At 44.1% G+C, this 14715-nt stretch overlaps 2 protein-coding genes across 10 annotated transcripts; one reads left to right on the top strand and one right to left on the bottom strand.

Annotated features, from left to right (window-relative positions):
- The first annotated feature begins 4461 nt into the window (after positions 1-4461).
- LOC120669712 lies at positions 4462-8427 on the top strand. 7 transcript variants are annotated; one of them, XM_039949547.1, is made up of 5 exons: positions 4462-6850; positions 7193-7585; positions 7674-7737; positions 7822-7947; positions 8046-8427. In XM_039949547.1, exon 1 carries the CDS (start codon positions 4482-4484, stop codon positions 5901-5903), a length of 1422 nt encoding a protein of 473 aa, XP_039805481.1. In that variant the 5' UTR covers positions 4462-4481; the 3' UTR covers positions 5904-6850; positions 7193-7585; positions 7674-7737; positions 7822-7947; positions 8046-8427. The 7 variants fall into 7 exon arrangements, with proteins under 7 accessions (XP_039805481.1, XP_039805482.1, XP_039805480.1 ...); XM_039949548.1 differs by having other exon boundaries at positions 4462-7354; positions 7440-7585; XM_039949546.1 differs by having other exon boundaries at positions 4462-7354; positions 7428-7585.
- A 2628-nt stretch (positions 8428-11055) lies between these two features.
- On the bottom strand, positions 11056-14107 carry LOC120669711 (ADP-ribosylation factor GTPase-activating protein AGD12-like). 3 transcript variants are annotated; one of them, XM_039949542.1, is made up of 9 exons: positions 13765-14107; positions 13596-13694; positions 13205-13289; positions 12904-12979; positions 12503-12666; positions 12062-12194; positions 11829-11945; positions 11619-11714; positions 11056-11518 (listed from the first exon to the last, which is right to left on the bottom strand). In XM_039949542.1, the coding sequence occupies exons 2-9, from the start codon at positions 13636-13638 to the stop codon at positions 11237-11239; spliced, it is 996 nt and encodes a 331-aa protein (XP_039805476.1). In that variant the 5' UTR covers positions 13639-13694; positions 13765-14107; the 3' UTR covers positions 11056-11236. The 3 variants fall into 3 exon arrangements, with proteins under 3 accessions (XP_039805476.1, XP_039805477.1, XP_039805478.1); XM_039949543.1 differs by having other exon boundaries at positions 13838-14034; XM_039949544.1 differs by having other exon boundaries at positions 13452-13694; positions 13765-14018.
- Between the last annotated feature and the right edge of the window lie 608 nt (positions 14108-14715).

The raw sequence follows: 14715 nt of genomic DNA, 5'->3' as shown, positions 1-14715 counted from the left end.
CACTGCTCACCACAATCCTTGGGAGCTAACTAGCGACGCCTAGCCGTCTAGGAGGCTTCACCTTCAAGAGTAACAAATGCGAATCACACAAATCACGGCTAATCTCAAGTGCTCAAAGTTTGCTGCGCTCTCTAGTGCTCTCAAGCATTCACTCTCTCAACCCAACTCAAGGATATACACTAATCACACAATCTCACAAAGAGAGGTTGGGGAGAGCTCAACTATGACTACCAAGCTTCTTGGGACGACCAGCAATGAACAGAATAAAGTCTGGAACAGCAGCCCACCAAGGAGGGGGCTAAGGGGTATAAATAACCGGTCCCAACAAAACTAGCCGTTATGTGACAATTAGAAACCGGAACTTCTGGATTCTACAACCCAGAACCTCCGGGTTTTCAAACCAACTAGCCGTTAGTGTCACGTGTGTCAAATCCGGAACTTCCGGATTCCAAATCCGGAATGTTAAAATGTATACGTGAGGCTTTTGTGTCTCTCTCAACTCACATGGGTTACTTGAGCACTGAGACTAAACCAAAGACCATTGTGATGCATCCCTCTTGATAGTACGACATACCTAAACTTAAGATCAAAGATAAATTACATTTCAACTTCTTGAGCTTCTCTTTTTCATCATATGCCGTGTGTTGATCAATCACAATCTGAGGTGTGCATCCAACTTGGCTTCTTTATTTTGAGCACATCTTCCTTGAGTTAGTGACCTTGAACCTTTATCCTTGAATGAAATCCACTTCTAGTTTAAGTCACCGTCTTCACAATAAGATTCTAGAAAAATTGATACTTGCCAACATGACCACCACACATGACCAAGATTCTTCAAGTTGAATCCAAAGAACATTTCGTCACCCTAGCATTGGTTCCTCGGCACAACCACAATTGCCCTTCTCCAAGCTTAGTACCTAGAAACCCATTCCCGAATTCCAACTCTTCATCCTTGCATCACATATAGCTTCATGTTGGCTTGTATCACATTTAACTTACAATGAAATCCATTTTGATCCTCAAGCTATTTTTCTTCTTCTAATGAATAATGCTTCTCAATGTGAAATTCTCCTTGTCTCTTAGAATTCTTTGATGTGAAGTTATGCTCTGATACCAATTGAAAGGACCGTGATGTCGCCTAGAGGGGGTGAATAGGCACACCTACAAATTTTCACTCAAACGTAGCGGATAAAATTGACTGTCTGCCAAATCCGGAACTTTCGGGTTTCAAATCCGGAATTTCCGGATTTGGACTAGACAGTAGGTGAACTCGGAACTTCCGGGTTTGTCAATCCGGAACTTCCGAGTTCACTCTGAACAGAGTGAACACAATAAGAGTAGTGCTAATAAATGAATGTAAATTCAAACCCCAATTGTAGAGTCTGCTTAGAGAAGTTCCTTGAGCAGGTTCACGCAGATCCTGCACATACGAAACAACAATATCTCCAAGACACAAGTGTCTAATGGAGAGCTCCTTAAATCTACAAAACAAATGTAAATGCAATGAACACAAGGATTTGTTTTACCGAAGTTCAGATTCACCCCGTGCACCCACGTGTGAATCCTAGTCTCCGTTGAGGAAGCTTATATCGACTCCAAGGTCAAGCTATTTCCTCCTTCCACTATATGATCATGCGCCCTCGTGGCACAAGATCGGTGTTGCAACAAACTTGCCGCTGCTCACCACAATCCTTGGGAGCTAACCGGCGACGCCTAGCCGTCTAGGAGTCTTCACCTCCAAGAGTAACAAATGCGAATCACACAAATCACGGCTAATCTCAAGTGCTCAAGGTTTGCTGTGCTCTCTAGTGCTCTCAAGCATTCACTCTCTCAACCCAACTCAAGAATATACACTAATCACACAATATCACAAAGAGAGGTTGGGGAGAGCTCAACTATGGCCACCAAGTTTCTTGGGACGATCAGCAATGAACAGAATAAAGCCTGGAACAGCAGCCCACCAAGGAGGGGGCTAAGGGGTATAAATAGCCGGTCCCAACAAAACTAGTCGTTATGTGACAGTTAGAACCCGAAACTTCCGGATTCTACAACCAGCACCTCCGGGTTTTCAAACCAACTAGCCGTTAGTGCCACGTGTGCCAAATCCGGAACTTCCGGATTTGCTCTGGCAGCAATGTTAAAATGTGTACGTGAGGCTTTTGTGTCTCTCTCAACTCACATGGGTTATTTGAGCACTGAGACTAAACCAAAGACCATTTTGATGCATCCCTCTTGATAGTACGGCATACCTAAACTCAAGATCAAAGATAAATTACATTTCAACTTTTTGAGCTTCTCTTTTTCATCCTATGCCGTGTGTTGATCAATCACAATCTGAGGTGTGCATCCAACTTGGCTTCTTTACTTTGATCACATCTTCTTTGAGCTAGTGACCTTGAACCTTTATCCTTGAATGCAATCCACTTCTAGTTTCGTCACCCTAGCATTGGTTCCTCGGCACAACCCCAATTGCCCTTCTCCAAGCTTAGTACCTAGAAACTCATTCCCGAATTCTAACTCTTCATCCTTGCATCACATATAGCTTTATGTAGGCTTGTATCACATTTAACTTACAATGAAATCCATTTTGATCCTCAAGCTATTTTTCTTCTTCTAATGAATAATGCTTCTCAATGTGAAATACTCCTTATCTCTTAGAACTCTTGGACTTGATCATTATCGATTTCCTTGCTCATGCCAAGCCTTTGCTTACATAGCCTCTAGAAACTCGCCTTTCGATCCCATCCATTTATTCTCAAGTGCCCTCTTGAACTCACATTGATTTTTACATTATAATGAAAATTATTTCTTTCATACTTGCTTGATCATCAAATATCACTTGCAATTTTTATGACAATTTTTCCAATATATGAGACTATACATAAGCATACAACCTTGTCTCATTCTCAATACCTTGACTTGTCATTTTGAGTACCACATACTTCAACAAGCTTCATTTAGATATGAGAGTGAATTCTTCACCAATAACACATATCCCAATTCACACAATACTCATTGTTTGTTATCATTCTCATACTAGATCATGTTGTGGCATTCATCTTGTCATATGAGTTTTGTCTTGAATATTGATATATTTCATCGCATATATAACAAATATGATAATCAATTTCTACTCATATACTTAATAAGATGGTTAGTCCTTTAATCGTGGTGTCAATCAATCCACCAAAACACACTAGGAGCCTAGATGCACTTTCATACAATCTAACTGATTAGCACGAGCTGAATCTTTTAAGCCTAATGTTGGGGACGCCACCTTCGCCCGATGGCGAAGCCCGTCGTCGAAGGCGTTCGGCTCCGAGCGAGGAAGCGGACGAACGACGATGTGTACCACGAAGGCAAAGAGGGTGGACCCGAGGGGCTCGGAGCGAAGCCTACCAAACGAAGGCTTGAGTTGCTCGAAGCCGCCCGAAGAGGAGCGAAGAGGCGGCGCCCGCAGCGTGGGGGAGCGTGCGTGCCGAAGAGGCAGACGGCGAGGCGAAAGCCCCGTTGTGCGGAGTAGCGAAGACCCACAGTCGCTTAGAGACGCGAAGTGGAGCGGCCCCACTATCAGAATTCTGTACGAGATGTACAGTTGTAATTCCACTAAGTTATGTCGAGTGTTGTAACATTATGTTTTTGCCCAAGGAATATTCCAAGATGCTGGCAGTTAGGGGGTAGAAAGGGAATTTTGGGTGGGGAGTAGTTGAGTTTCTGAGCTATAAATACTCCTCCTGTAACTATTGAAGAGATTTGAAATACAGAGCAAATTGCTGTTGCTTTGATTTTCGTGTCATAATCATGTCCGCTGCTATTTATTTAATGACTTCGCCCTCCACTTCTCTAGCTGTTGTGACCTCTTCGCCCCGAAGAGTGTCTTACACCGACACCTAATTAGTCTGTAATTGGATATTATTTGTCAAATAACAACGAAATGTACTACAGTACCAAAACCCAAACATTTTCACCAACTAAACACACACTAAAACTAGCCCGGGTCGAACCATACAAAGATCAGATGCTAGGCCTTTTAACACGGATCAACACATAGGGCCTGTTTAGTTCATTTTGCAAAATAATTTTGCAAAGGAATCTTGGTTTTTGAAGTACTAAATGAAGTCTATTTGTAAAACTTTTTGCATAGATGGGTTGTAAATCGCGAGACGAATCTAATGATGCTAATTAATCCATGATTAATTAATAATTAGCGGATGGTACTGTAGCATCACTATTGTAAATCATGAATTAAGTAGACTCATTAGAATCGTCTCGCGATTTACAGCCCATCCATACAAAAAGTTTTGTAAATAGACTTCATTTAGTACTTCAAATTAGCAAGATTCCTTTTCACTTTAATGTGTTTACGATTTTTTTGCGTTTACCTGTAAAGAACTAAACAGGGTCATAATCCTTTAGACCTCGCATAACAGCTGTTTGGCGTTGGCCCAATAATAAAATGAATGCCGGGGCCCAATAATAAAATGAATGCCGTCGCATCCACGTTCCACCTACCAACCTGCTGCTGCCTCCAGACAGCTGCGGAGAGCCCGGGGAGATCTCATCTTGGCTTGGGCTTCTCCGCCGCCGTCGCCGCCATGCCTCCGTCCCCATCCTCCGCCGGCGCGGGCGCCGCCTCGCCGTCCCCCTCCGCCTCCGCATCAGCCTCAGCCTCGGACCCGACCCCGTCATGGTGGGAGTCGGTCTCGCAGGCGCGGTCCCGCATCCAGGCGCTCTCCTCCATCCTGCCCCCGGCCGCGTCCCAGGACGTCGCGGCGCTGGCGGACTCCGATCGCCCCGCGCGCGCGCTCCTCCGGTCGCCCGCCGCCTACGCGGCGCTCTCCGACGCGCTCCGCGCGGGCGGGGGTGCCGACGACCCCGCCTGCCACTGGCTCTACGACACGCTCCTCTCCGCTGACCCCGACCTCCGCCTCGCCGCGCTCGCGTTCCTGCCCCTACTGGCGGCGCTCTACCTCCGCCGCCTCCCGCCCGAGCTACCCTCGTCGCTCTCCGGCTTCGAGGCGGTGCTCCTCGCCGTCTACTCCTCTGAGGCCAAGAATCGTCAGGGGAAGCCCGTCCTCGTCCAGGTCCCGGACCTCTCCGTCCCCTCGCTCTACCACACGCCGGCGTCCAGCCCCAGCTCCAAGTCCCCTCGCCGGCCGCAGCCCCCGCCGATCCCCCCTCCACAGGCAACTCCCGTGGTGGGTGTGCTCTCACCACCGTTGGAGCCGCAGGCTGCTGTGAAGTCCACGAAGCGCGCTGGGATAATTGGGGTCGCGTTCGAAGCTTACTATTCCAAGATTCTGCAGATGCCTGCTGCATCGAAGGTGGATGCCTGCAATGCTGTGGCGGCGTGGGCGGGGCAGTACTGCAAATGCCGTTTTGAGCTTGATGACAAGGAGCTGGAGGAAGAGGAAGGAGACTCTCTGGGGTCTGTGTCACCAATGTCATCAGAGGCTGAGAATGGGAAGGAATTGGAGGAGGAACTGGCAGGGATGCACATCAATGGAGATACCAGTGGGCGGAATTGCCGTGAGGATTATGACAAGGAGGCAAGGGTGCCGCTACCCTGGGAGCTGCTCCAGCCGGTGATGAGGGTTCTTGGGCACTGCTTGCTTGCACCGCTGAACCCAGTCGAGGTGCGGGATGCAGCTGCAGGCGCTGTGAGGGTTGTCTATGCTCGTGCATGTCACGACCTTGTGCCACAGGCGATCTTAGCAGCCCGGAGCTTGATTGAGCTTGACAAGAGTGCACGGAAGGCTGCAAAGGCAGCAGCTGCGGCGGCTTCTGGGACAATTGTGGCTGCTGGCACTGCTGGAAGCACTGCGTCGAGCTCGAGGCCAAGTTCAAAGCCAAACACACCCAGCAAGCAGCGCAAGCCTGACACACTACTCGTGTCCAAATGAACTCAACTGTATCCAGGGAGTGTTTGCATGGTGGTAACGTGTTTCTTTCAGATGATTATTGCCTATGTGTGCAACTTGAATATCTGTGAAAGTTAAGTAGACCTTGCAATGTGGGAAAACTGTAATATGGCTGGATGACAATTGGCTGAAGTTTCCAACTTGCCGTTGTATTTTTTTTTTTTTTTGGTTAGCATTTATATGAAACTAGAGAAAGCAACTAGGGTTAAATATTTTACCACTTTACCAGTTACTACTGGATCTTGTGCTATACTACCATTGCACATTGCCATGTTGTATGCATTTTCTGTGTCTATCTGCAGAAGCAGATTTATCCTGCAGTTACAGAGATGATTAGCATCCAATAATATGTCATTTCTGTAACTATCAATATACAAAGGTCCTTAGTTTTTTTGGCGTTGTTGAATCACGAATATGACACACCATCATCTTGTTTCTTTTCTCATGGAAAAACATTGTAATTACTGTAAACAACTGTATGCGCCAGTCATTCATCACTCAGGATGATTCCGACCGTGACTACATGGTTAGACAAATGAAGAAGTATGGCATCCCTGTTCTGAACTATGCTGGTGAACGTACAAGGACATGGCCGCTAAACATTACTCCAGAGTTAAGCAGATTGGACCAAGCATTTGTCCCTATTTTTTCCATCCTCTTTTCTAACTTTTATTCATGCACGCTAACCATCTTCCCTTGTTCCTGATTATTATGGTCACTCCTTTTTGTGATATCACCAATCCTAATGTTTTCTTGATATTCACACTTAAAGCATGCCTGGGAACTGCGCGATAGTAATATTGACTGTTCTGTTTATTCTCCTATGGCAGATGAAGCAACTTGGGATTTACTCCCGACTTGATCAAGAATTTAATGCCCCTGATGCTGTAAAAGAGGTTTTGATTAGTCAGGCGATTTTGGATGATTCGGTATAACTACATTTGTTGTGTTCATAAATCTGTACCATATTATTACTCCCTCCAGTTACAACAGATTGTCTTTTTGGACATTGGCATGGTCCTTAGAAATAACTTTCACTACTAATTTCTTCTAGAATATATCTCCAAATCACAGCAAATTATATGATTATGAGACCTTTGTTGTTACAAATTTACCCGTACCATTATCAGATGTTCGATTTCAGTGCACAAATTGTAATTCGTGATCACAGTTTTGATAAGCTAAACAGTTTACTGAATGGAATAAATGAACCTTGCACTCAAAATGTTGTTTTTTTTAATCTCATTGACGCCCTTTATATGTTTATTTAGTACAAGATACAGATGAAACTCATCGCAGAGAAAATGAGGTATCAAAGATAGCTATTTCGGACTTTTGGACTCCGGATAACCATTACCGTTGGTCCAAATCGAGATATGGTGGCCATATTTCAGGATTCGTTGATGCAGTCCATCCTTGACTTTTTGTGTCCAGTATGTGCTATAATCTCTGCCTTGATAAATTTGTCATTTATATAATTCACCTGTCATTTGTTATTCTTGTCAGTCTTACACGCAGATCTTGATGTAAGCGACATCGAAAATCTTCAACTTCAGAAAGAACAACACAAAAAGAATATTGAAGGAATGAATGAAGCTATAACAAAGTTTCGGAAGAAACAGAGGCATTTAGAAGATGAAGAGGCAAATATACTCAAGCAAAAGGTTCTATTTATTTTAATCTATTCCCTTCCATTTTTTATTTTTTAGTTGTTTCTGGTGATTCTTACCTTTTGATGATTACATTTTCTAGGAAGAAATTATTAACATGATGAGGTTCCAAAAGAAGACACGAGAAGAAAGACAAAGTCGTGTTGGTACGAGACTTTCTCGGTTTCTCCTGTGAAATTTTCTCCTTTCCTTCTCCATGTACAGTCTATAACAGTTGGTTTTCTTTTTAGATATGAGAAGGAGACTGCTTGAAGACTTATTCCAAGAGGATGATGTGGAATCCAGCACAAGAAAAGCTGGTTGATCAGGTGGCTAAGTTAAATGACAAGAGGTTTCAAGCAATGATAAAACTTAAGGTTAGCGGGGCCCTTATGCTAATTACCAATATCTGTAGCTGTTTATCTTGAGAAACATCAAGTTACTTTGTACTTCAGTTCCATTTCAATTGCCTTAGGATTTGCTTACTGAAACTGTTGCTCTCAAATGGAGTCACACAGAAAAGCACATGGCTTCCATTGAACTCGATGCAAAGGTATGTCCTCAATTACATTTGCAAAAGTAGAATTCTTAGAAGGGATTTCCTTTGCATACTACATTTCAAAATATAAGGCATGGTTTGGCTTGTGGCTGGTGACAACAAAATTATAATACTTGTAACATGAATCTGGCGGTACTACTTCCGTGTCACAAAACCAACAAATTGTTATGCTTGTTTGTAAAAAGCCATAAAGTTTGAATCTTGAATAACATGCACGAAATGAACAGTCAATAAGTTGTGAAGTGTGTACATGAACAGTTGGATGTGAATATTGGAGAGAATCACCGGGCAGTTTTTATTTTCATTCTATTTTTATAATCATGCAGAAAACTGTGCAGATGCACATGAAAGAACTGGAACCAAAAAAGGAGAGCCCCAAAGAGTACAAAATACAGAAACAGTTTAGACAGACAAACATTTGTGTGCATTGAAGTTCTATTTCAGCTTGCAGTCTTCTTTCTTTCAGTGCAGGAGATTGTCTCTTCCCATATTTTTCTTGCCGTGTTCTTCCATAGCATCTACGTTTCAAAGCAGTTTTGTTTGATAACTTGTTCTGGTATGGTGATCCCACAAAAAGTCCTCCTGTTCCTTGCTAACCTAATACTATATTCCAAGCTATCACTATGTCTCTATGGGTCAGTGCTCGGCTTGGAGATGACAATGGGTCAGTGCTCGGCTTGGAGATGACAATGCAGTATTCGTACCAATTTGTGGGATCGTTGACAATTGTAATCGTGTCCAGAATTGAGATGCATGCGGGCATCTGAATAACATGCGGTTTATCTTTCTGACATTGTCCACGCTGGTGTTGGCTTATTCACTTTATGCCCAAGACGTTTACCATCGACATACATTGTTGTATTGTCCATCTTACCCAACGGAAGTTTGGTTGTGTGCCAATCTTGTGTAAAAACTTTTAAGAGCAAACTGATGTTTTGCTGCTCTATATTTTTTATCGCCCAATAACCACCTTCAGTTAACGCCGGTCACACGCAGTTTTCCCATGCTACCATGCAGATACAGAAAATCCCAAGATACTATGTCAAAAGCTGTCGTAAAGTCCAGTTTTTTTTTTTCTTTTGAGACAAAGGCAGGAGATCTGCCCCTCAAATAAGATGAAAAAGAGTTTAGGTACAAGAAAGGATAGCTCAGTGAGGGGCCAAACAAAGACGAAAGGATAGCTCAGTGAGGGGCCAAACAAAGACTTCTGAGGGGCTAACCAGTAACCAACCCACACAATATGATTAAGCACAAACATGACACACTGCAATAAGTCATCATTGCCGAGTTGCCAGCAGCTCCAACTTCCCATGGCAGCCAGTAGCTCCAACTTTCCATAGTAGGTCGGTCACGAACTATGCACCGAGGGTCACGAAAAAAGCGGCCACAACCGGTTATTGATGCGGAAAGCAGCTCTGACTTTCGATCATGGACCCACGCCTCGTCTCCGGTGGATGTAGACCCCAGCAAAGTCTATCCACTCCGATTTCATCTGCTAATGACGCCATCCAAATGCGACGCCTTTAAGGGAGTGACGCTAATGATGCCACCATAGCATGACCATGTTTTCACCCTTGGATGTCAACGCTAATGACACCACTGCTGCCATCGCTATCGAGACCTGCGCCCTCCTGAAGAGCAACCTCCGTTCTCGCTGCCCGCCCAGGCCCCGGAGGCTGCCTCGGAGGCGCCCGCACCGCGAGCCGCTTACCTGCCAACTGTTACCCCCGGCCGATCCGCAAGGGCTAGGCCCAATCATCGTAGATGAGGACGGCAGGCGTCAGATCAGCGACCACCATCGCCATATCTACGCCCCACCGGCGAAGGACGGCGGCGGCGGTCTCCAGCCAGCAAACCAACTCCGGTGAGAAGATGAAGGGCGAAGGAATCCACAAGGGGGGGGGGGGGGGGGCGGTGCCTGCCGCCACCCTCATTGCGGCCCGGTGGGCTTCCACCGGCGAGGCGAGGCAAGGCGGAGGGGAGGAAGGAGCAGGGTGCTCTGAGGGAGGGGGGCGGCTGTGCAATTACCAAGCAAAATAATCCACTTTAGCTTTCAAAATGCAATCTATGCAACCAACAAGCTTAGTGTAGTGCTCAGCATTATGCAGTGACTTAAAGTGAGCTGAACGCGCTCTCACCAAAAATAAGAAGTGTGATTGCATAAGTAACATAAAACTTATTGTTCTGGAACACTTTGGCAGTGCAGTGCAGTGCAGACTAGTCTCAACCCTCCACCTCAGCTAGTGTTCATTGAATTAACTACACTGCCATGTAAGTAAAAATCTGATGTGGCAAATAAATTAAGGATTGCCTGGCTGCTTTCAAACATAGTAAAGTACACATCAATTGGTACCAAATGATGCATTAGCTCGATGCTGTACTTGAAGTTAGTTTTCATGATAATAACTTTTTATCAGGTTTACCATGGCTCTTAGTGGTGTGTGTGTGGGGGGGGGTTGATGCATGTTCTTATGGAGCCTTATCCATACCACCTGGGCCAATGCTTTACAGACTTGCATCCTATTGAAGATCTACAATCTGATGAAAATACGGCATGAAGTCAGGCACATATTTGGCTTCTCACCTGCCAATTTACGTGGGGGATTTTGTGATTCTCTATAATAACAGGTCATCATTTGTTTGCATATTCCAGTTCATGTTTAAAGTACTTAATTACATGAAGGCCAGTTGAAGCCACCAGAAACTGAAAGCAAGATATTGGCGGCTTTCATTTGTTTGCACATTGTAACTCTAATCTGGACTAATTTTCCAAGCAGGGGCGGACCCAGAATTCACCAAAGACTAAGACTATGATCAATTGATCATAGCCCTAGTGGCCCTAGTGCTAGGTCCGCCACTGTTTCGAAGTATATATTTTGACTGTAACTATAATGACCGTAATAAAGTTACTATTAGAATGGTTAGATGATACTGTAACCGGAAACTATGAATTGGAAACAATTGGTACAAAGCTGGAATCAGTTGTAACTATATTGTACCAGTTTTTATACCAACGGTCATTGTTTAACTGTTTGCCATGACTTCCAAGCACATTAATTTATTCTTATGGTTATGATAGGTCACGCAAAGTACTGAATGTTCTAGTTCTACTGATTGAGAGGTATCCACTCCAGCTCCAGATCCACCTCCCCGGACTCCACGTTCTGTAGCTTCAACGAGACCTCCTGCTTCACCTTACCATTGACGACATTGACGGGGCTGTCCCTGGCAAGCGCATTGTCCGGGGACTTGAGCCACTTGCCGATCTGCATGTCCGCGAGCAGGTCAGCATCACCGAACGCAGTCGCTGCACTGATCATCGGCTGCAGGTCAATCTCAGCCTCGCCCATTTTGTCGTCCTTCGATAGCATGTCATAGTCAAACACTTGCTGGTTGCAAAAGGGATAAAAGGAGTTTATTAGATGTCTTTATCAATGTAATTTTGAATCCAAAGTTTATGGTTAAGAAGTTTGTGCCAAGGAGTCTAACAAGCTTGAGAGGTCCATATTGCTGAGGAACTGACAGCTTAAGTTCTTCATTCCAAACAGGATTTAGGTTACGTTTAATCACTGATGTCTTTGCTTTCTGCAGAGAGCAATACTGTTATCAATTAACATGAATACATGATCTGAAAGAGATGAGGGTAAACAATCAGGAATCTATCTGACGAGGATTGCTCAAGTTGGTGAAATGCAATACCTGCTGCCCTAGAGTCAGTACAACATAGGGGTCACTACTTATCAGGTCTCTTACAGCTAATTTAGTCCCTCTTATTACTTTAACTTTTAGTATTCCAATAAACTCAACCATGCCAGCCTGCAAAATATATAAACCAAAGAATACTAAAATAGCATTATGTAACTAAAGGTAAAATTGGCAATATCATATGGTTAAATTTGTAATTCCGGATCAAGTCAGACTGTCAGACTTACCTCACTGTTGAAACTTGCAGAATGTGAAGCATTGCTGTCCATATGTTTTCGAGAGTAGGTAGCCTCCAAAGAGCTATTACTAGAAACTATCCTTAGACTTGGCTTCAGAAATTCTTGAGACTCATACTTGGACCTGAGAGGTTTCAAAAACTAACAGTGTTCGGCGGTCCCATTACCGTATATCAGGTAAAGGTTCTAATGGCATAGGAAGTCTCTAATTTATACTTTCTTTGGATGGCAAGATCTTTAATGAAGTGTAAATTAGCTACTCCATATTTGAAACTGAATGACTGGGTAATGTCGGCAGGTACAGTGGTTGAGATAAAGGACATTTCTTCTCATATTTCAAACTGAATACTAACAAGGTATTGTTGTCAAAAATTAAACTTTGTAATTCATTGCTAGAATCCTAATTTTTTACAAGACTCGTGTGCCATTTACCTGATGAAATCAGCTCTCTCTTCCTGGGTAGAATCTGGATGCGGTTTGTGATAGCCCTCTGGAAGAAATGCTTCATATATAGCATTTGCGTAAGAGTTTCCACCAACTTCTATCATTGAGTTAATTTCATCATCAGTCCATTGATCTAGAGTGACTGACAGAACCTGTCTAAGCAGATGTTTGTTTCAGTCAGAATTCCTTCATGCTGCTATAATGCATAACAATTATGGAAAAGGAGTGATGCATTTCCTGTTGTGATTTTAAATGCGCAGCAATCATCTTGCAGTTTAAAATGTTCTGCTTCTATTAATAAGCCTGCTGCAAAACTTACTTCATTCGAAAACATCACTAACATACTACTACTGAAACAATTAACATTATTCTAGTTGCAATCAAATGACCTTTGAAACATGTGTCCCAAGGCTTCTGTGAACACCAGAGCATTTTAGGCATATGAATACTCCAATATTAGCGGATCTGCAGGTGCAAAGAAAGTTATCATGCAAGCAGTCAAGTAGTCAACAAATCAAAGATGTCGGTATAGGATTGACTAATAACTGTGCAGAACACTGGGTAATGCAGAATTACCCCCAAAAAAGTGACAATCAGGCTAACTCTAATATTCAGATTTATGTCCCGGTACTACATATGAAGCCTTGACATGTGAGAAAGCAGCAGCAATTTGAAGTCGAGATTACTTACGCCCATTTGGGATCAGGTGCACTGCAGTCAGCACATATGCGGTTGTCGCTCTTGTGCAGCAACTCTCTGAGCTTCCTCATCCCATCTGAATTGGGGAAAGAAAACATGAGCCTATGGCTATGAATTAGTACAGTACAATGTGGGACAAGCCCACAATGGATCTGAACAAATTGTCAGAACATGTAGCAAGTTGCTCGGAAACAGTAAGAATTTGTGTCCGGTTAGCAATTGATGTTTAGTAACGCACGCAGGTAAGCATCACTGAGCAAGTGAATATTCCTCAGTTCAGCTCTGCTTCATCCAAGATATTGCTTTCAGGGGCAGCAAGGGAGAACAGTGCAACTCTGAAGGCTGGTAAGAAAGTCAAAATGCAGCTCCGCCTCCGCATCACCTGAGGCAGCCCTCCTGCTGTTAGCACCGTCTCCGCTGCTCATCTTCGCCGGCGCCGCCGCGAAGCTCTGTCCTCCAGCTCCACAAATGTCACTCGACACTGCAGAAACGATTGGAAACAAGTAAGCAACCACGAGGCTATCTTCGCGCAGAATAAAGAGGACACTGACCAAGAAATCAAGGTGCGACTGGAAGAAGAATTCCCCAATTCCTGAAGCGGCAAGAAGTGGATTTGATGGCGACCTGTAGCTCCCGGTTCCCCTGGCTGCGTGCCGGGGTTTAGATCTCCAGAATTTCTCCCCCGCGTCTTCCCAGGCGATGGTCTGCCATGAGTAGAGCAGAGCACGGCAAGGGGGCCTCTGTTGGTCGCCTACCAGCCTTCGGAATTTAGGCTTTTTGGGGAACTTCGGAATTTACGCTTTAGACTTGAAGGTTAGCCATATACAATACGTGGACCAGAAAGACCGGTATGAATGCGCTGCCGACACGGGAATGGATTTTTTGAAAGAGAAAAAACTGTTGAAGCGGACATGAGAATGTTTTTTTTTTGCGGGTATGAGAATGTTTCCTTCTTCTTTTTTCAATAAGTTTAGTATGCATTACATGGTGTTTATGTGTTTTGCTGAAATTTGTGAAGTCAATTAAATCTACAGCCCGATCACTGCCAAGTTCTTCGTCTTCGTCATGCTGAAAAGCATCTAGATAAAATAATTAAGTTAAAATATTTGGTCATTCTCCAACGAGGCGTTTACGGAGAAAAAGCTTAGACGACATACTTTTCCGACTTTTTACAAAAATGTAATACGACACCTAAAAACAAACGGAGGGAGTATGAGCCTGATTTCTAAAGGCGCAGTTAAGGCATAACTCGAAGTATACCCATCTCGTGGTAAAAAAAAAACAGAAATAGGATTCTCTTTGTGCTAAAGTGTTAAAAGGCAGGTACTATCACGACGGTGAATTCCTAGAAGCTACAAGGAAAGAAGCATGTCAAAGATGGGAATGGGTCGGCTCGGACCGGACCGGGTCTTGAACTTGGCCCTATGGCCTCATGGCCAATTTGTGAGGCTATAGGCCAACTCAATCTATAATCTGCATGTGGCCTCGTTGGCCCAACGGGT

This window comes from Panicum virgatum, chromosome 4N, assembly GCF_016808335.1.
Source record: "Panicum virgatum strain AP13 chromosome 4N, P.virgatum_v5, whole genome shotgun sequence".
In the NCBI taxonomy this organism is placed as follows: domain Eukaryota; kingdom Viridiplantae; phylum Streptophyta; class Magnoliopsida; order Poales; family Poaceae; genus Panicum; species Panicum virgatum.
Note: the sequence above shows the minus strand (reverse complement) of the source record. Positions and strands in the feature narration are given on the sequence as shown.